This window comes from Tenrec ecaudatus, chromosome 17 (assembly GCF_050624435.1).
Source record: "Tenrec ecaudatus isolate mTenEca1 chromosome 17, mTenEca1.hap1, whole genome shotgun sequence".
Classification (NCBI taxonomy): Eukaryota; Metazoa; Chordata; class Mammalia; order Afrosoricida; family Tenrecidae; genus Tenrec; species Tenrec ecaudatus.
This window is the reverse complement of record NC_134546.1, coordinates 49,683,293-49,697,411: the sequence shown is the minus strand read 5'-3', so window position 1 is coordinate 49,697,411 and position 14,119 is coordinate 49,683,293. Positions and strand designations below refer to the sequence as shown.

At 39.7% G+C, this 14,119-nt stretch overlaps 1 protein-coding gene across 1 annotated transcript in view; it reads right to left on the bottom strand.

The window, feature by feature from the left end:
- The window catches only part of NIPA1 (NIPA magnesium transporter 1), a 63,988-nt gene that overhangs the window by 39,979 nt on the left and 9,890 nt on the right, over positions 1-14,119 (bottom strand). Inside the window, exons 2-3 of the mRNA XM_075535394.1 lie at positions 10,259-10,306; positions 8,674-8,764 (exon numbers count right to left, since the gene is read on the bottom strand). Coding sequence (XP_075391509.1) covers positions 8,674-8,764; positions 10,259-10,306 — 139 coding nt within the window. The remainder of the gene's footprint in view (positions 1-8,673; positions 8,765-10,258; positions 10,307-14,119) is intronic.

Below are 14,119 nucleotides of genomic sequence, written 5' to 3'. Positions count from 1 at the left end.
GTATTCCATCTGAGGAAGACCGTGTATGTAGTCACATTTTGTGTTGGTGGGAAAAAAAAGTATTTGCTATAAACAAGTCATTGTTCTTACAAAATTCAATCCTGAGAACTGCAGCATAATTTTACCACCAAGGTTATATTTTCCTTCCTGTTTTGTCCCAACATTTACATGCATGCTTAATTCATTTCTGAGTGAAGATGTTGGCAGAATTCTTCATCTCTACTTTTTGGTTGGTACATACATTTGAATTGTTGATTGGTAGGATTTTTCTTGAAGTGAATAGATTTAATCCTGTCACAGATTAATTTAATCCTGTCAGATTGTATTTCATGACTGATTTTGCAATGTCCTTTTGGACAATGAGTGCTTTATCATTCTTGTTGATTGTGTTTTTCCACCAGAGTAAATCATGATTTTCTGATTCAAAATGACCAGTATCAGTCCATTTCAGCCCACTCATGTCTCCAACATCGATCTTTATGTGTTCCATTTCATTTGTGACCACTTCCAATTTTCCTAGGTTCATACTTCATTATAAGTTCTAATCATTAGCAGATCTATCTGTTTTTTCTTGCCTTGAGCCATACCCCATCAGCAAATGAAGATCCTAAAGGTTCCCCTCATCCAGTCTTTACCCTACTCACATAACCATGGTCAAGTCCACTCCAAGAAAGCAGCTCCTCCTCAGTCACATTGCAAGTGCCTTCCAAGCCACGGACCTCATCCTCTGGCACCGTCTCTGACAATGTTCTGTTTCCACCCAATGTCTGCTTTCAGTATCTGACAATACTTCAAAACTATGCATGAGTGGCTACTTTCTCCAAAGAGGGTAACCCATTCCTTCTTCATTGTCTGTTCTTTGTAAGCTCCACTTAAACCTGTTCCCTTGGGGTGACCCTGTTGGCGTTGGAAATACCAGTGACATAGCTTCCGGCTTCACAGCAACATACAAGCCACCGCAGTATGACAAACTGATAGAAAATTGGTGAATTTCTATTTCTAATTCTAAACTAGAATTATTCCTAGTTTTCCATATATTTTACCAGATTGGTCTTTTAGTGTTTCCCTGAATTCTTCTATCTTCTTTTCTGTTTGTCCTCCCCATCCCCCCCGTGGATTTCTGATTTTTTCCTCCATCCTTTGAAAGCCGTTAAAGAACATTCCTAAACTCCCTCATTGGGTGATCTATAGCTCTATGCTCTCCTCATACTTTCTATCAGTATCTGTATGTATTCCACTTATTTGAGCTACGTTATCTTGTTTTTCTATTTGCACGTGGATTTACTGCTGACTCCAAGACATGGTGCTGTTTTTATATCTGTCTCTGGATGAACAGCAACCCTTTCACGCCTCTCGTAGATTTGGAATAGACATGACTGGCCACCTTGTTCTGCACCAGGCTATTTTGAGCAGGGATCAATGGCAGGAAACAACAATGCCCCTGCCAAGATCCTGTTTCCAAGGTCAGCTCCTGAGTTTTCAGGAAGTGTAAATCAATGATCAATACAATCGACCTGAAGGAGGGAAAAAAAGAGAAAATGCAAGACACTGCCTGTTCACTCAACCCAGCTGTATTCACTGCCTCTGTACAGAGCAGAACCTAGGGTTTCTTTTATATTAGTCTCCTCTGGACATGAGATGACAGACCAGCAGGCAACAGCTCTTTAAATCCTGGGCCCATAGAGAGATGAAGGGCACACTCTACTGTACTGATTTTCTCCCACCACAGGCTCACTGAATTCTGCACTCCCCCAGACCTGGCTCATCCCACTGGTATTCTAGGGAAGTATTGCAATAGTCTAGTCCCAAGAGTTGACTCAGACATTGAGAGCTTCTCTTATCTGCCCAGAATGCAGGTAGTGTACTGTGGCCCTCTGAACCCTAGGGTGAGGGAACCTGTGAATCTTCCTGAGTTCCCCATAACCCAGCAAAGACTTGACTCTCCCCATTAAGTGTTTTGGGAACACAGCTAGTGTCCACGGTGGTGTGAGTTAGGGGCAGGTGCGGAAATGGTGTGGCAGCTCACATTTTCCCCTCTTCTCCACTGAGTTTCAGAGTCCCTGGGGAAAGGGCAGCTTCATAGGTGAGTCTGTGACTTTTGGGGGGATTCTTTGTAGTGATTCTTCCCTCTGAAATACCAGGGTGTAATTGGTATAATTTTTGTTCTGGGGAAGTCCAGAACTCATGTTCTTGAGTCTCCTTTGCTTTTTTAAAAAAGCTTTCTTTGAAGAGGGTTTCACAGAGACTCTGAGTATGTGGCCACTTTGGAACAGAATGCTTTCTATTTTTTAATATAGAACTTTATAACTAAAATTTTCCACTGAGCAATGTTTCAGATTCATCTCATAAAGCTTCAATGTGTTGTATTTTCACTTTTATTCAAAGCATTTTCTATTTCTTTGTGATTTCTTTATTTAGCAGCCAACAGTCTAACTTTTCTATAAATATGAATTTCCTATGTTCCTCTCTGTTATTAATTTCAAATTCCAATCCACTGTAATCTGAAGACAAACTTTGTATGATTCTGGTCCTTTCTCATTTGTTCTTGTTTTTCAATTCAATACTCATTCTAAGAATGCACAGGTCTATTCTGGAGAATATTCCATATGCACCTGGTAAGATAGTTAATGTTTATTGTGCCAACCTGGCCGATAAACACATGTGGGATTAATTGAAGGGCAGAGATAAATGGCTCGGTGAGCCTTGCCTTCCTGGTTCTCTAGTCTCTTGCTCTCTGATGGTCGAACCTGTGTGCGGCTGCCTTAGCTGGCAAGGCTCACTTCCTGTGAGACACCCTGAGGAGAAGCCACATGGACTTATCCTGATGCAGCTCTGGATGTTGGAGAAGCCGCATGGAGAACCCTGCCAGCCCTGAGATACTTACACAACCACTTGATTCAAAGACTTTCTACCCACTGGCCTGACCTCCTGCAATCGGCGTCATTGTGTGTGTTTTGTGAGTTTGAGGAGTGTTTGGACTAAACTGAAGCAGGTCATGGCCCTGCACTTGGTTCCCTGCACGTCTCTAAGGTCAGCAGCAGATGGCCCAAGATAAGATAACCAGTGAAACCAGATGCTCTGGGTTCAAAGAAAGTAACAAGAAGTCAACAAGTAATTCTAGGAGTTTCCAGACCTTATATGCTAATTGCCATACATACATTCCTCACTACCCCTTTGAAAACCTGAGCCCCCAGCTGCTGAGCACCACTTCCCTGACCTGTTGGCCTAGGTCATGGAACCTCATCTGGAAGCTCCCCCTAATAAAGCTATTTCTGTTTCTGCTCTCTCTTGTCCTGTCAGTTATGTCTGTCTGTCTCCCTGTACCTGTTTCGCCTTTACGAGGAGGACTTTGTAGATCAGTGTCAGACACAGGGGCTATGTTGTACTTATGGGCTTGAACTGGACTGAGTTGGGCTGCTTTCTGAATGTACACTTACCCTATATATGAAACTCTTTCTTATACATATATGAATTTCTGTGGCTTTGTTTCTCTAGTTTATCCAGACTAACAAACCTGGGAACAACATGTTTTCTGCTATTGTTGGTAGAATATTGTGTAGCTGTTTGTTCTACTTAATTGGATTATAGTTGAAAGAAACAATTTCACTCTGTTGTAACACTAATGTAAACACAATTCTACTTATCCTGATTCTGCCCACATGATCTAGGTCAGATTTCACAAGTTCAAGGGCACACCCTACAATTACCAAATCTGGTGAAGATATCAGATGCCAGCCACAAACTTGGGATCCAGAACACCTTCCCATCTGATGTACTGGCATAAATTCAGAGTTTCTTACTATCCCATCAGGATGTTAGACCTAAGTTCAGGAGTGTCCTTGACCGTTCCCTTATAATCTGCTGGGTTCTATTACTCCCTTGTGCTCAATAATTTGCTACAATGACGCTCAGAACTCAGGTAATTTCTAAATTTAGGATTACAATTATCGAATAGCAAATGATACATGGGAATAGATATAAGATGAAGAAGTCTGGGAAAGTTCCTAATGCAAACTTCCATGTTCCCAAAATATGTTACCTGTGGGAAACTGACGACCTGGAAAAAAAAAAGTGTACGTGGTCTGATCCTGACACTCCTGACCACAGGGCTGACTCACTAGCACTTGTGTGAGGCACACCTCCCAAGACAATGAATAGTGTCCAAATAAGTACCCCTCATTAAAGTGCTAATCTAAAGCTGTGTCCTACAGGTGCCTGGTTTCTCACTTAATCAGTTAGAGCAGTGGTTCTCCACCTTCCCAATGCCATGACCCTTTAATACCCCCAACCATAAAATTATTTTCATTGCTACTTCATAACTATAATTTTGCTGCTGTTATGTATCAGGTGACCCCTGTGAAAGGGTCATTCGACTCCCAAAGGGGTCACGACCCGCAGATTGAGAACCACTGAGTTAGAGGATGCTTACCTTTATGAGCAGTCAGCTTCCTTTGTCCCTTCTTCTCTAAGGAGTGATTCACACCTTTTGTCTCTTAAATACCTTATAAGTTCTATAAAGTGTTCCCCTAGAGAGCTCAGGATCTCCAAGGTTAACACAAGGCCAGTTCATTGTGTATGTATTAACAAGGGGCTTTAAGGCCTCATGACTATAAAATTCTATTGTTGAATAAACTTGAGACTTCTCTGAACAATAGAGAAGGGTCCCCAGTGCTCCACTTTCTTCACCAGGGCCCCTTCAAATGTGGGGCTGGACCCCACAGTTACCTTCCTTCCTTCATAGTTAATCCCAGTGTTATATAGAAATGTCTATCATTAACCAGGAGGCTTTTCAAACTTCATTGCCGCAAGTTCTTACATTGAAGTTCTATTAAGTAGACGTCATATACTTGATAGAACTCAACCTCTAAGCCCATGAAATCAGGTTAGCATCACATGGAAGGGCTCCTGGTCACCCACCACATGTACATAAACCCTCAGGTCTGAAGTCCTTGTGCATACCAAGATTCCCATCATTGGGATATATCAAGGTTTTGGAGGTTACCTTTCAGGAATCAGGGGCAAAGACAAAATTATTTGGATAAAGATAATTGAGAACCCAACAATAATGTTCTAGTATTATATTTCTATTATCTGCTGACTAGTTGGTGTCTCCATTAATGAAGCCTCTGACTACAATTGTTGAATTATTTATTCCCTTCTGCATCCTGTTAGTTCTTGCTTCAGCTTTGTTTTTCATACACATTTGTTTACAATTGTTATATTTCCCTGATTCACACTTTGTCATTACTAAAATGCTTCCCTTTGTCTCTAGTAATATTTTTTGTTTTAAAAGTGTTTGTGTTATTTTTAGCTTTTCTCTGTGATTTGAGTGAAGAATCATAGAATGAATTAGATTTCCATTCAGTAATTTATATATATATTTTGTTTCATTACATTGATTGCAATTCCCACAATGTAACAGTATTATTCCTACTTCTATCTGTTTATCACTTCCTTTTTTTCTATTCTAATGGTTTTATTGACATATAAAAGGAGCCCTGGCAGTGTAGTGATTTTGAGTTGAACTGCTAACTACAAAGTCGGCAGTTCTAAACCACTAGCTGCTCCAAAGGAGAAAGTAGAGGCTCTCTACTTCCAGAAAGAGTTATAGTCTTAGAAACCCACAGTGGCAGTTTGACCCTGTCCAATAAGGGTGCTATGATTGGAAATTGAAGCAATGGCAGTGAGTTTGGTTTGGTTTTTATTGACATATGCAAGTCAATGGCTTAACTGTGTTTTTCAAAGTTGTACAAACATTACCACCATCAATTTTAGAATATTTTTGTATTCCTGTATTCATTTATTATTAGCTTTATTCCCCCCAACTTCTCTGCCATAACTCTAAAAAAACATTAACCCAGTAACTGTCTCTATAGAGTTACCTATTTTGGAATTCATATACAGAAAAACATACAAATGAAAACAACCAAAGTGTTCCAGTGGCCATACAATAATACTATAAAAGAAAAAAAACTTAATTGAAAAGAAAGCAAAAAATGACAATCAATTTAAAGTGGGTCAATAGGGAGAACAAATGATAAGGTGTTACATTTTGACCTAACTCCATTTGCATTAATCCCTTTTTCTAATGCGCTTTGTTTGACAGTAAACCTATTCACGTGCCTGGCCCGTGGTCAGAGGGAAGTCACTGGAGGCTTCATCCATGTGGAGATCCTGCAGATGGATTTTGGGCTTTCACTGTCCTCCTTAGCCTTCTGAAAACGGAGTGCTCAGAATTTAAGCTCCAATACCCTTCTCTCCTCTGGTCTTGGGTTTTATTATTCACAATCCTTGGGTTACACCGGCTAGCACGTTTCTTCCATGTGGACCTGGCTAACATCACACTCAGATGGTTGCTTGCTTGAAGACAAGCCTTTAAGACCTTAGATGCTGTTCTTTCTGATAACCAGAACCATCTGATTTCTCTATCACACACCCATATCTTCAGCGTCTCTTCATGAGGATGGCAATCAAGTAGGTCCACGTTATAAGCACTAATTGCTCTTAGATTGGGCTAGAATCACGAGCGAGCTGAAAATCCCCTTATATATCTATGGCTTGCATATGTCCTTGGTTCACTTTAGAGACATCTTCATCATTTTATTGGTCACATTATAAATCATTTCCATAAGGCATATGGTAATTCTGTTGCTATTCTTATTAATTTTATCAATGATATAAAAGTTTAAATACTGTTGAGAAAAGGAAAGTATGCATCTATAAGACAGCTTTTTTAGTTTAAAATACATAAATTATTGACTTGTACAGCTTTAAAACTTATTTGGCTAAAACTGATGCAAACAATGAGAGTTGGAGATAGGGCAGAGCACATTCCTTAAGGCAGAACTATGCTTCCTGGACTGGCATGCTATAAAAAAACAAAGACAGTATGAAAATAGAAAATATATGGTAGTCCTGAGATGTCATTTATTAGGTATCCTCAAAGCAAGAAAACTGATGGACTTGTTCAATCTGTTGATATTTAATATTGTTGATATATCTGAATTTACATCCATCATTAATTTTGTTTTCTACGTGCTGTGTTTCTTTCATTGGCTTTTAAATCTTGTTAATAACTTTTTTGCCATTGGGCAAATATTTTCTTTTTCTTTGGGCAAATATTTTCTTGTTTAACATTTTAATTCCTTTAGTGATTTTTTTTCTACCATAGTTTTTGTGTCATTTTCTTCCAGTGGTTGCTCTACGGCTTACCATATACAGCTTCACTTCCCAGAATCAACTTTGGATCCATACTAACTCAATTCTAGTGATTTATAGAAATGTTACTCCTTTCTACCTATCTCGTTTTATGCCTTATTGTGCTATTATACATATCACATCTCTATTATAAACTAAACAGTGCACTGCTATGATTATCACTTTCTATAATTTTCTGTCTATATAATAAGTTGAGGAAAAAAGGAGAGGAAGTTTATATTTATAGAATTTTTATACTTATTGCATTATTTGCCACTCTTTCTAAAGTTCTTACTATATTTTAATATATTATTGTTCACATGCAATTTGTTACGTCTGGTTGCTTAGAGAGGCATTTTATTGAGAATGAGTTGACATTATTTTAATAAATATTCTTTCCTGTGAGTGAATTGACCATTTTTGCCCTTTGACATTTTATATTTTTCTTTTAATCAATTTGAAAAAATTCTTTGTACCTTATACCTTTAATAATTGTCATATATGCACAAAATTAGCCTTTGTAACTTGTATTGCTAAAAACTTTAGAAATTCTTATCTTTTTAAAAAGTTTCTCAATAGATAAAGCAAACTAAACTTGTTCTTGGGTCAATTCCTGCTCATAGTAACCTTACAGGGCAGAGTGGAAAGGCTCCCTGGGGTTTCCCAGGTATAACTCATTACAGAAGTGGACTGACCCATCTTTCTCCCACACAGTGGCTAATGGGTTTGAAGACAAAAATCATTTGTGCATTTAACCCAAAGATAAATATATTTTAAATTTCATGGGTGAAAATCTTCAAGTCTCACTGCTCCCCTTCCCCCTTTGCTCTATCCTTCACTGACACTCTTCTAACCCGGCACCCTGCAGCCTTCATGTCTCTACTCCCGCAGCCCCAGGCCATGAGGAAACTTCCACCTGGATCCAAGCCCTAACCTTTTACAAGAAAGACCTGAAGTTCCTCTCACTCTTGTTTCCCTGCAAACCAAACCAGAGCCCTACCCCTGGGAAACGCATGTGCTGTTTACTGTGCGATTCTCTATTTCACACCCCCTTGGTGCCCGCGGGTCATTTGTCCCGGTTAGCATAACTTTCTAGGGCAAGATGGAGTTTCAAGGAACCCAAACAAAATATCAATTAGCAAGTTCTTATGAATGATACTTCAGAATAACTTTCCAAGGGGCCAGGAAGACTAGATCTAATGTCTAGAAAGTCTTACAAAGAGAAGACCACACGAGTAACTCATTGGTGAGTAAATTATGATTTGAAATACACTAAATTGAATTCCTTAAGGGTTAATAATGCACAGACCTACATTTGAAAGGATTAAATTAAGTGATGTGGACTGAAAACGGAAAAGCTTTATATTCCGCTACAATTTCACTTTTATTGTTATTTTATTTTAAATAACAAATATTTTAAAAATTCAATGTATGAACTATACAGCAAATACCAAAACACAAAATCCCAGCTCTCACCCAAACGGTACTCCAAGGGCCCCTAGAGGCGTCACCAGGACCGTGGGGACCGCCGTGTAAGCCAAGAAGTTCCCAATCTGGCCAACAGCCACTGTTAAGAAAATCACAGTCATAAATTCAGCTTTCAGTATTGGTCCTAGGATTTAGTTTTGTTAAGTCTCTGCTTTTACAATTCTAATTCTTCACCACTAATTGTGAGGAAATAAGTCATGGGCATCACTGACATGCTTAAAGGTTGAGAAGATGGCACAAGGCAATAGGCCCAGTAGTCTCACGAGCCAAAGCAGCAGAGTAGCTTCCAGCTCCCTGTGGAAATCCCCAGTCTAACCAACCGTGCTGCAACATAGGAGTATATTGCGACTTTCTCTTTACAGAGCTTTGGATTTGGGATCAGTTATGCAAAGCTTCCCATATACCTTCACAAAGGGTTTCCTCCATCTAGAGAGGGATCCATTTCGGGATACGAGTCGCAGTGACATTAGTAAAACGGGACACCAGTGGCACACCACTGATAAAACTCATGTCCTGGCGAAATAGCCACACGGCAGCCTAAAACTGTATACCCTAGCTTGGCGTGCATTCTTTCCAAAAATCAGGACTTTTAAAAAACGCCGCGGGATGCAGGAAAAATTGTCAAAAATCGGGACTGTCCCACCAAAAGCGGGATGCCTGGTCACCTTATGCTACACAGCCAATGAAAGTATTTCTTCCTGCACTGGACTGTACCCGGAACTTCAAAGAGTGGAGAACTTAAAGACAAGCACTTCCATGAAATAATTTAACTTTTACTAAGACATTTTATTGCCAAAAAATCATTTTGTGGTATTAAAAAGCTCATGATATTTCTGAAATTTAACATCCTTTTCTTTTAGATCTTTAAAGGTGAGTAGGTATTTTTATGCTGGTTTGTTCTCTTGGGTTCAGCTGAGCTGATTCTGCCTCACAGCGACCCTACGTCACCAGAAGAACATAACTTGCAGGCTCTGTGTTGTCCTCACAACTGTTGTGATAGTGGATTCCACACTTGCAGTCCCTGTGTTAACCCACCTCATCGAAGGTCTTCCTCTTCCTTTTACATTTACTTCAGCTGAATCAAGGAACTATCCTTTATAAAATCATTTTGCTGAGCAAAACTAAGTAGTTTGGAATGTCACCAAGTAACAAAGCACCCAACTTCAAACAAGAATGCCACACCTATTTCTTTCTGCTCCTTTGAAGAAACTCTTTGAATATTTTCATCCCGGGACAGTAGTATCTAGACTAAAATCAGAGCTTATTCCGGGCAGTAAGAGCCTCTGCATCCTCCATCTACTACATCTCACCCTCTTTGTCCTCATCCTAAATTATTCTATTCCATTCTTTTCTAACTAAGAGAAGGCCGTTTCAAGGAGACAGAGCTAAGAGAGTTTCTCGGTAGGAGGAGGTAAGAGGGAGCAACAGGGGTGACATATCCGACCCGGGGAAGCTGTAGAATCATTCCACCTTTCAAAGACTCAGGCAAGTTCATCCTCCCACCTCCCGTACTGCGCAGACAGAATGACCATCATAAGAAAGCAACAAACTCCTCAACCTACAGGGTACTTACTTGCAATTGTACCAGCCCACCACACAATGTCTGTTAAATATGAAGTACCTATGAGAGAGCGAGAAGAAAATTAGACAGACTGTTAGCAAGTACAAAGTAAGATATTTACAAACTATAAGCTTTAAAGAGGATTTTTACACAAAAACTAAAATTGAGAGACTAATGAAGGGTCTACTGTTTATTTACACTATGAGGAATCTTTAATTCAGTCTAAATAGCACCAGAAGAAGCCATGAACAGTGATCAAGGTCTTTTTTGCAACTAACCAAGCCAGCCAAACAAACACCTAAAATCATTGATAAATTAATTTTCTTTAGCTCAATATCTCCTTCAGAGAAACAACTCTTTAAACGTCAAATGAGAGTTGGTCTTTAAGGTCCAACTGCCATGCATGCACTGGATCAACTTATAGGATAGGCTCAGTGCACGAGGTTCAATAACTTAGTTTCAGAGATTATTCCCCTTTCACAATTTAGAAGCCCTCTGACATGCCTGCCTTCTTTTTCAACTACTTGGATGCAAAAAGATTACATTCACCCGATGCTTTCCGCTATATTCTCTCAGGGTATCCTCTACCCTCCCTGGGCAGGAGGCAAACAGAGATACCAGGAGCGGCCCAAGCTTTCCTATCACACTGGTCCCTCTTATAAAACCTCACGAATGTAGCACAATGTACAGCCTGTTTAAAGAAAGAACAGAGAGACGGGTATTATAATACATGCTTAAAAATAAAATGAGGCAAATAAATATATGTAGAGAAATTCTAAAGTTAGATTTTTCTTCTTTGGTAAAAGCACATAAAAATGGATGTAAGAAACAATCATCAATGGATATTAAAACAACTGAATGGAAGCTTCTTGAAAAATACGATTGCTGCCTAACTGAACAAAGTCCTGCCATACACTATTTATGAATTATTAAGGGGTAAACCTGGCAGATAGAGCCTTAACCAAGGAGTCAAAGTTAACATCATCAGCAATGACACAAACTGAAATCATGCGCCTCCTGAGAGAATACATGATGTGATACCTGCAATACTAACCAAAATACAACCCACTGCCAATGAGTCGGTTCCAACTCACAGTGACCCCACACAGAGTTTCCCAGGCTGCAAATCTTTACGGGATCCGTTAGCAACAAGCTTCTCCCATAGGAAGACTAGTTAGTACCTGTGAACCACCAACCCATCGGTTAACAGCCTGACACTTACCCAAGAGCACCACCAGGGCACACAGACAAACCCCAGGTGTAAAATATGATCTAACTGGTTGGTACTCTTCCGAAAGAGCGAGATCATGAAAGACAAAGAAAGGCTAAAGAACTACTCTATAGTAAAGGAATTTAAAGAGACACGATGCCTAACTGAAACACAAGACATAAGATTGGAAAAAATATTGCTATGAAGGACAGTAGTGGGGCAAGTGATAAAATTTGAATATGGACTGTCATAAATAAAAGATGAACAAAATCTATTCCAACTCGTAGCGACTTTATAGGACAGGATTAAATTGCCCCTGTGGATTTCCAAAACGATAGCTTTTTCCTGGAGTGGAAAGCCTCATCTTTCTCCTGAAGGGTGGCTTCCACTGTTGAACCTCGCAGGTAGCAGTCCAACGCACACCCACTACCCCACCAGGGCTCGTTAGCGTGCAACTTACAGAAGTCTGTTAACGTGATACGAACAGCCCAAAGGGCGTGGATGGAAGCAACACTTTAATTGGCAAAGGAAATGACTTCAGGAACAGATAAAGGGAACAAGAAATAGCAAGTGTGGTTAATTTTAAAACACTATACATATACACATACTCCAGTATTCTCTCAGTTGCACTGAGACATAAAACTAGTAGAGTAATAATTATTATAATGTTGTTTGGCTTATAAAATAAATATAGCAAATACAAGAATAGCAAGAGATGATAATGTTGCTATATAAAATTAATGTACTTTTTGCTCAATGGAATTAAGTTAAAGTTTGAAAGCTATGTGGGAGTTAAAATGAATATGGTTAATCCTAGAGCACCATTCAGAAAATAAGCTAAAATATACCGTGGAAAAGCATTAAAAGGATTAGCATATTACAATAGAAAATATTACCCTAATGGCAAAGAAAGTAGCTACCAAGGAGTAGAGAACTCTGTTCTTCTGGGTAGACTACAGAAACAAATTCATAGACAGTCATATGTGCATAAGAGAAAGCTTTATGTACAAGGGGAATTGTATATTAAGAAAACAACCCAGCCCAGTCCAGAGCGAGTCCATAAGTCTGAAATTAACCCATATGTCCGGTACCAATCTATAAATTCCTTTTCAGACTCATGCAACAAAAGCAACGGTGCCAAATGGGTGGAAAGTCTTGTGGATCCAGTAATGGTGGAAGCATCTTAGCACTGGTGTGGGTCTCCATGTGGACGCTCAGCTGCAAGGCTCTGGCTGCCATCAGTGTAGCTCTAAGTGACTTGTCAACAGCAATGTCTCGCAGGGAATGAGTTTGTGTGCCGGCTCCAGGAAGCTATTTATCTCCTTAGCACCTCCAAATGAGGTGATGAAGCTGCGACTTGATTGGCAGGCTAAACTCCACCCCTTCACTCTTAATAGTCTCAAGTTGACAACAGATCATGTAACTACCACAAGAACAAAACAAAAAACACCTGAGACATTGAAAAGAAAAAAGACGGAGTACCCCCACCAAAAAAACCCAAACATTTTGTTTAGTTTGGTTTTGTTGGTCTATCTATCTATCTATCTATTAACAAAACAACTTTATCATTCAAAATACTCTCCATTAGACTTAATACATTTGTCAAATCTATTATGTTCTTGGAAACAGTTTTCACACTCATCTGTTTCAATGGCTGACAGCACGCCCCTCATTTTTTCCCTTCACTTCTGCTGCATCATCACATCATTGTCCTTCATTTGAGGAAACAAAAAGACGTCACATGAAGTGAGGTCAGGTGGGTCAGGTGCATGGGGCAAGAGAAGCATGCTGGTTTTTGCAAAAAACTGGCTCAATAGGATGGCTGCATGAGCAGGAGCATATCATGGTGGTAAAACCAGTCCCGTCAGCAACAAATCTGGCCTTTTTGTCACACACTGTTACACTATCTTTTCAGAACCTCTAAATAGAAAGCTTGATTAACATCTAACCTGATGAAACGGACTACAAATGCACTACAAGTCAACATTTTTGTCCATTTAGGAAGTTGACAGATGTCCAGAACGAAGTTTGTCATCAATCAACATTTCACTTTTTTTGAAATAAGAAAACCACTTGTACACCTGAGTTTTTCTAGTAGCGTTGTCCTTGTCAGCTGTGTTCAACATCACAACAATTTCTGCAATATTTTTCCTGAGCAGGAAACAAAATTTCACAGCCACGTGCCGTTCCCTTAAGTCGGCCATCACAAAAAAAACGAGGTTTGAGCAAATCTGCTTAAAAAAAAAAATCACTGCGACCAGAATGAACCTTCCCAGGTGACGCTACTGGATACACTAACTCAGAGCCAGATGCTCAATGCTCGCCTACCAGGGAAAAAATGCATACTATGAAAGCTCTGCTCCACCCAGTGCAATTCCGGGTTTTCAGGGGGGGGTGACGTACCCCCTCATATATTCAAATATATAAATGATAATGTTAAAGGAAACAATTCAATCCAAAGGCAGAGACTATTAGGCAATAAAAGAAGTAGCGCTCCCTAGAGGAAGTTCAGGAGCCCTGATGGAAAAAGGGTTATGCACTGAGCTAACTCCAAGGTTAGCCGTTGGAAACCATAGTCCCTCTGAGGGGACTATAAGGCTTCCTACTCCCCTGCAGAGTTGCAGTCACTGCCTTGTCCTGTAGGGTTGCTATGAGTCAGAAGC